Source organism: Amblyomma mixtum, chromosome 5 (assembly GCF_055824585.1).
Source record: "Amblyomma mixtum isolate Tamu chromosome 5, ASM5582458v1, whole genome shotgun sequence".
In the NCBI taxonomy this organism is placed as follows: domain Eukaryota; kingdom Metazoa; phylum Arthropoda; class Arachnida; order Ixodida; family Ixodidae; genus Amblyomma; species Amblyomma mixtum.
Window position 1 is genome coordinate 61,748,844 of NC_143016.1, and position 8,260 is coordinate 61,757,103.

At 42.3% G+C, this 8,260-nt stretch overlaps 1 protein-coding gene across 1 annotated transcript; it reads right to left on the minus strand.

Moving 5' to 3' along the window:
- Nucleotides 1-1,182: 1,182 nt before the first annotated feature.
- On the minus strand, nucleotides 1,183-8,020 carry LOC149342412 (uncharacterized). Its single transcript, XM_089544697.1, has 7 exons — nucleotides 7,764-8,020; nucleotides 6,191-6,361; nucleotides 3,044-3,116; nucleotides 2,882-2,953; nucleotides 2,756-2,788; nucleotides 2,611-2,676; nucleotides 1,183-2,525 (listed from the first exon to the last, which is right to left on the minus strand). Exons 1-7 carry the CDS (start codon nucleotides 7,928-7,930, stop codon nucleotides 1,479-1,481), a joined length of 1,629 nt encoding a protein of 542 aa, XP_089400823.1. The 5' UTR covers nucleotides 7,931-8,020; the 3' UTR covers nucleotides 1,183-1,478.
- Nucleotides 8,021-8,260: the final 240 nt, after the last annotated feature.

An 8,260-nucleotide genomic window follows, 5' to 3' on the forward strand; every position in this document is an offset into this window, starting at 1 on the left:
CCTGCCTCTGCAGCTGAATGAGACTCGGATGCCGATGTTGGAGCGTCGGATTTCGATTCCGCAGCTCTATCGCATCTATACTTATCGCAAACTATATATCTCTATATCGCAGCTATACTTTATTGTATTTTTATATATATATTTTTTCAATATTTTCGCAAGTTTGTGGGAATCCTGGCTTTCCGCCGTCGCCTTTGCGCGGCTGTGCCGGCCTCCCGCGTTGTTTATCCTCTTTCCCTTGCTCCCGCCTCAGGCGGTGGAGAGGCGGCTAGGTGAAAGAGGAGAAACAACGCGGGGAGCCGGCACAGCCGCGCAAAGGCAACGGCGGAAAGCCAGGATTCCCACAAGTTAAATAAGTTCCAATTTGTATTTATTTAAACCATGGTTACCAAGCTTTCGTTTGGCACATAACATTACACTTCCATTTTTTTTTGCTGGACTGTAAAAATAATATCAAGGACACTCTCAAATGAGCCTTTTCAAGAGGCATAAAGAAAAAATTTTTTAGCTCAAAAACTATTTGAGTTATAGTTTTAATATTTTAATACTATGTTTTAGAAATAATTTTGATTGTTTTGTAATTTTAGAATTTAAAATACAACAAAGTTAATCCTTAGGCCAGTTGATGGCACATACTGACAAAGGTGTCATAGTGCGAATTGATGAGGATGTAAAACGGACAGCACACAGTGCTAACTTTTAACTATTGAATGTTAGTGCCATGTGCTGTCCCTGTCTCATAATGACCTCGTTAACTCGCACTATGACACCTTCAACAGTAAAATACAAATTACCCTTCACTTACTTCTTTAACTCGTGGTTGTGTCATACATATATTATTCGTGGATTGTTGACAGAGCAGCTTTTACTTGGACAGCTGCCTAGCATATCGAGAAGCACTATGGTCGCACTGCCTCTTTGGCTCACGCTCAAAATATTGCCAACCACTGACACCACAGCGAGGACACACACCTGCACAAATACCGCAAGTAATACTGAACTTTAAAGGGCATTCATCAAAGAACGTTTTTCAATTCCGTAGAATGAGGCTTGTGCAGCGATAAGTACAGCTATGCAAAGTTCAAACCATTTAGACAGCAAACACTGACACTGTAGCTACCCAGATGAAGAAACAACATTCCCGTTTCTGTGGTTGGAACAAGTAATGAACAGATAATAAAACGTCAACAGTTTTATGTTTCATTAAACAAGTGCTTTATTTTTTGGTTCACTGCTATGGCACTGAGCACCGAGATCATTCACAAGTGAAAAACTTTTTCACGATTTTTAACATTTTGTAACTTTGGTGCATACAATGATGGGTAATAAACTTCAAGACTGGTTACCAACAAAAATGCAAGAAACTATGAAGTACAGAAAAAAATACATTTGTATAAATTTTTATAAATTAGGAAAAGCTTATGATGAATTTGTTTTGTACACTGTACAAGTAACAAAAAGTAAGTACATCAGAAAAACTATTCATAATTTTTTGAAATGCTGCTCTGCAAGTTTGTGAGAATGCAAATAACATGAACAATTTGCTCAATATGATCTTGAAGATCAGATGTAGGCTGAAGATTCAGGATGTTGAAAAATTTTAGCCTGAGAATCATTCGCTCCACATGATTACGAACACTGGCCACAGAAAGCATTTCTGGTACTTCCTCACTGTTGAAACTCTCTCCATTTGAAGCTGGAGCCCTTACAAGGATTGCACCGGTCTGTTCAAAGTCAGCTCGAGGAGAGTGGCCAATAGGATCTGGAACGATATACTCTGTCTCCAGCATGGAAGCAACATGCATGTTTGTTTCTGTAGAAACATCAATGGCCCCTCCCTCATAGGCCTTCAAGAACATCAGGGCACCATTTGGTGCAATGCCAAACAAAAACTTAGCTGAAAATGTTCCTTTAGAGTTTGAGTACAAATTTCGAATCTCTACTGGTGCAGGCCGCTCCACTCTGACCTCTTCACAGTCAACGAAAACTTTACATTCTGGATAATGCACCTTGAAGTAGTCAGGTGTTGTAGCCAGCACTTCACCATCCTGGTACCACTGTATCCAATCCTGTGTCTTTACATACAGAGTGTTGAGAACACTAAGAAAGCATCTAGCTGCTGTTGTACGGTGAATGCCAAATAAAGCACCCAAGGCACTATATGTCAACCCGGTCTTTAGCTTCATGAGGAAAAGGGTAAGCCGATCAGCTTTGCTCAGCTCATATATGGTCCTTGTGTCAGGAATAATGCTCATCAGTAATGTAAATACCGCAAAGCTCGCTGCACACAGACTTTGCATAGCAACATTATCTCCCTGCACTGTTTGTGCTCCAGCAAAGAACACCACCTTGTGATCTGGCCCTACCACGATGTTGCGCTTCTTCGCAGCTTCAGTCTGTATCGACTGCTCAGAAATATATTTGGATGAGGTTTGCGTTGAAGCTGTGGTGCCATCTGTGAAGCTAGAAAAGCTCCAAGGTCTCGAAAGACGTTCCCCAGGATCGTATAAGGTAAGTGTGCCAACCTGAAACAGAACCGACGCATCATGCTAAAGTGCATTCACTTTGCGAACATCTTTGATTTAATATGTAGCAAAACAGTGTACTTACATGTCGTGTCTTCACTTTGCGACGACGTTCACTGCAAATTTCATCAAAAGGTGTCATAGTGGCGACCTAAAACCAAGTTGACGAAGAGATAGTGAACTATTATATATCTCTGAGTCAATGTAAAGGACAGTAACAGTTCACATACCTCACGAACCTCACATGATGTCATCGTACCAACCTGAAACACAGTCAATACATAATGACGATGTGCATGAAAGCTTTATGCAATACACAAATTCTACAAAAGAATAAAATTAACAATCCACTTCACCTCACAAGTTTTTACTTGGTGGACTTTATTATGAACCTCTTCACCTGTGTGACAGCCAGGACTAGGAGATGGCTAAAGAAGACAAAAATGTTGGGTGTCTACAGGCAGCTCTTGCTTAGGGTGCAAGCATCATACAGAGGATGAATTTGTCAAGGCCGATACCTCACTGTCATCGTCATTGTGACCTCCTCTGGTGGAGTGGAGCTTAAATGCAGATGTCCGCCTCTCTTTGGACCTGTAAATTCCGAGCAAAGTAATAAGTGCAATGTACAATGCCGCGCAGGTGGTCTGGTTCTTGTACATGAAAGAATCGATAGAAAAAGAGCTGGAAAGGGATGGCATGACATTCCAGGACTATTTCTTAAACAAAATATACACCGCACTAAATATGGACATTTCATTACAATGCATGCACAGTTTTGATTATCACATAAGCAACACAAGAAGAAACTATAGCATGTTTTAAACAAATAAGTGCAAACACAGAACTACCTAAACTTTTCTGCATGAGTGTGAGAAGTTACTTAGCTTCAAATGCTAGAGATACATTGCCATAGCCTTGAGCTCTGTAGTTACGCAGCCAGTTTTTCTTGTAGGACTTTAAAACTATGTAATACCCTGAAATCAGCAAAATCAAAAATCAGTGACTTCTGGCAACCCTTAAGGAAAGTTAGAATTATTTCTCAATGGCATGTCCCTGCTTCCTAGTAAATGAAGGAAAAGGAAACAGTGGTGGGGATGGCCTAGAGCATTTTGGAGCAGGCTTTGTAGCAGACAAAAATTTAATTCGCAGCAGCTTCCCTGCTGCTGCAAATTAAATACAGAGGATGTTTCAACAAACTTGTGCAGCGGTCCAAAAATGACAAGCTGTACGAGTGTGACCACTTCACTTCTAGAATTGCAATGCTGCAGCAAGAGTGCAACTCCGCTGGAGCCATTTCATGGCACAGCACAGGTTTTTTGCAATCCAACATGGCCATGCCTCTCGCAACGAAGCATTTTATCGCGCATGCGTGGTCCTCATCTCAAAAGGCACCGTTATTTTCCTCCGTTGAAAGGTTCAGCATTGCCGTATGCCTTCCACGCGCTTCGCTACTTCCTCTTCAAGTGTCTGTGATGAAAGGACTTGGTTCATACTTTCTTGCACCGCAATTATAATTCAAACTCGCATGGCAGACTGCGTTCAGCAGAGACAGAAGCTCGAGATCATGCATGCGCAATATGGTCACCGTATGCCAACCAATGAAGAATGCGACCTCATCATTGGAAATGGTTCAATTTAGTTACAATTCCTATTTATACGAATCAACTCTCTAAGTTGAAAGCTCACATTAATGTGGCTCTACTGTTCAAACAAATCGGAAGCTCGGACATGTTCCTGGTGTTGTTACAGTGAGCGCGAATGAGGTCTGTGGAGACAGGCTATAGTATCAGCTGGTGTGCTTCTGAAACCTTTCTTGTGGTCTTACACTGACCTCATGAGACACATGATGGTGCTGGGCAAAAGCCCTATAAATCTAGCAGGACCTGAATTCAGCACTACCTGAGCCTCTCAAAAAACATATTTTCTTTGCATGTGCATTCGTCGTGAAACGGGATGCGGTTGGATTCCGTAAGGCATCTTTCCCCTCACATACAGGAAGGAACCAGAGTCGTGCCTCTGCAGATTAGGCCTGTGCACGTTGGGCAGTATCCTCAGCCTCTTTGCATTGGACGCGGCTCTTGGTTGCTAGAATATTTTGCGCAGCTTTGGAGCAATTTTATCAAAAACCACCAATTCGTAGCAGCAGGTTTAATGAAATGGCAGAGGTTTGTGCAATTGGAGCAGCATTCCCAACACTGAGAAAAACAAAGAGCCGAGCCCCCCCTTCCCCCACCAGTTGCTTCCCTGCCTAAAATTGCACAGCGACCGGACTGGAAATGCATAAAGGCAGTGCCCAAGCTGGGCGCCAACATTTGACAACCAAATTCACATTAAAAAAAAAAACTGTAGAATCTGTCTTCTGTAGGATTCTTGCAATGAAAAGATCCTTTGTTGAAAGCACAGCTCACTTTGAGTATTCAAAAGCTTTTGAACTAATCTCTTTTTTTGGTGCTATCAAAGAAAGGGGCCAAATATAATTTCTTGGAACATTATTGATGGATTACGGTTTATGGACTAACAGTGTAGATGCCACAGTGCAATTGCTAGCCTATTTGAAGAACTAGAACTGTCAAAAAGTTTATGCATCAGCAGTGATAGCGTGCACATCTACACTTTTTTTTCTATTGGATGGACCTCAAACAAGCAAACTCAGATGATAGTTTCTCTGCTGCCACTAATACTGATTAAGTACCATTCCTGTTTTCTGTCAGCAGGTGAATTCATCCACTTACCTTCCTAGCCATCAGATAAATTTTTTCAAGTTTTACACCTCTGCTGTGTGTGCCGAATGAACAATGTTTGAATTTAAGGTTGCTGACACATATCATGAATGATGTGAGTCTGTAAGAATGCTGGCATGCAACAAAGAATACTGCATTTAACTTCTTACTTTTAACAAAATCGGCAGTTGTGGTAAATTGTTCCTACATGACTGTTATCACACGCAATGCCGTGCTGTGCAGCAAGGATGCACAGCAACAGTATGGCATGTAGGTGACATTTCGTGTAACAATAAATGCTCAAAAAACCTGACAAAACAGTGAAAAGTGTCAGCTGATGGTTGACTGAAAAACTACTTTAATGAAGGATGTAGGCTTTAAAGCTCGCTTCTTATTAAGGTAGCAGTGTTTCCATTTCTTGTCTGAGTGTTCAGAAAATGCGCTCCTCTCTTGAAAACGGGAGCAGTATGCACCAAGCAGCTATACACACTGCATGCTCAGTTCTCGAAACAGTGCGAGCCCAGTGCTGCTGGAAATTTATGCAGTGAAGAACAGAGTGCACAGAATGTTTCTACAAGTTGGGTGCTCTGTGTGAAGATGCACTGATTTAGTATAAAGTGGAAACCTCATTTGGTTTGCTTTAGACACGTTGCAGGTCATATTGAGTGCGACAGTACATTTGTTGCGAGTGCACATATTTCAAACATATTTTAGTTCTTGACAGAATGTAATCTGGATAACAATATTATTTCAATTTATGATCACGACTTTGGCATCTTAATAAGACAATGCACAAAAATACCAATAACTTTAAGAATATGAGTGAATGCCAATTTTGTCAAGCTTTAGCCTGTGAGCACACACAACAAAGCTTGGACTAGATAAATTCTTCATTATAGAGAAAGTAATAAGAACTAGAAAACCGTATGCAGTCACATAGTATACCTATGAGAACCTTGAGGTTGAGAAGTAGACGGCCTCTTTCTCTGGCCTTGTGGGAAAACTGTTGGGTTGTAATTGGGAGCCCTCGGATCTTCCGACTTTCGATTTCCAACAAAGTGATGACTGCAGATGCGTGAGTGCTGCGTTGGCTCCCAGGCACTTCCATCTTCACCTCTGAAATTAAACCACAATAAAGTGCGGCTCCAAATGCAGAATGAGTGCAGTAATGCTCATTCTTTTTGATGTAGTTTACAGCTGACTGCTGAAACACTTCTCAAGTGTAAGCATGTGCACTCACTCACGCAGGCACTAAATTTTAGTAGTACGTTTCACCATTTTAAAGATGGGTAAGACATGAGTAAAAAAGAATCACCATGTTGTATTAGCCTGTGACCTGTAATTAATATACAATCAAATTTTTTCTCTCATGCTGTTTCTTCAACAGTAGCGGTGTCTGTGATGTGAAGGTTCAGTATAGGTCACATGAGACATAAAAAAAACTGTGATATAATTGATGCTCTGTTGTGTCTTTTACAGCAGTTACTGCAGCTCCAGCATTCATGTGGCACAGCAGAAATGCCTCTCATCAGTAAGAGCTGCTTTGATGAACATTTTAAAGCAATAGTTTTTGAATGAAGAACACAAGACACACATATGCATCTTGTGTTCAACGTGAAAAAAAAACTGCTGCATTTCTCTTCTTTCAAACCATTGTGAACCGACTAGCCCCACGGCATGTATTGTTATAAAAGAGCGGACCACGAATGCAGTGTATTGCAGCCAGTAAATGCTGAAGCAAGGCAACTGAACTCGCTAACTGAGAGCTGGTGCACATACATAAATATGCAAAGTAAGGATTTGCGGTATCAAGTATGTTGTATTTCAGGCTCTTCTTTCTGAAGGTAGTAATTTTGACATTTCCAAGCACTGGAGCTGCCTAATGACGCCCGCGGAGGAATGAGACACTATTTTATATAGTTGAAAATGGATGCCAGGAATTCGAACATATCGTCTACTGCAAAACCTAAAGAGTCTACCCTTTGAGTGCGCTTTGGAAGCTATTCACTCCGGTGATGCTCTCGTTGTGCTCGGTGCTACTTGTGAAATATAAGTAAAAGTAATCAGAAGTGAGCAAATGCGGCAATGGAAACTTCCGGGTGAGACCACAACAGAGATCCTATCATAACACACACGGTGATAACACCTGGAGCAGGGAGTTGAAAACATGAGCTACGGTGTAAGTGGCGGCGTTGCACAACCCAGCCGAACGGCACAGTGGAGCACTGCTTCAGTACGCGCACACTGTTGCAAAACTGAAGACCTTTTGGAGCACTCTCGAGGGTACACAGCGGACATTCTCGGGCACAGAACGTGCTACAGAGCGGTCAGCGACGTGTGCGCTGACACCAGACTGCTTCACTCCGGAAGAATCACAACAAAATCTGGGAAGCATGCAATAAGAGTTTCCGGGACCGTGCCGCAGTATCACCATAACCTCACACCATGACATGATGTGAGTGCCGTGTCGCTGAAGGTGCACCACTTTTCTGATAAGTTGAAATCCGGCGGTACGCACCTGTGCTTGCGGACAGCGCATATCCACGTTTGTCGTCGTTCGAGATTGTAAGGCCGCATCGGAAACCGGTAAAACTGAATGGCCTCGCCGATGCTGGACATGTTTGCGTAGGTGTTCGTACAGCCGATGACGCAACATGTTTGCCTGGACTTCGAGCTCCGTGACATAACGGTCACGCAGATCAGTACAACACATACACAAAGAATACACAGGAGCTGCCGACACTGCCACTCAACAGTTGTACACAAGGTTGCACACTGCACTTTGCCATGCCAACGTTTCAAGAAATGGCCGTGGGAGGGCGCCATGTGTCCAGCTGTGCGGTTGTCTTTTCATTGTTCATAGTCGTAGAGTTGATGTACTCGTTGCACTCATGGAGAGAAGGAAATTTAAAAAATTAGGGGAGAGTGACAGACGACAGCTTAATTGAAGCCTAGTAATAACGGACGGTCGGTGTAGTAATCTGCTTAGCCGAAGAACGCGATATCGAATCACGG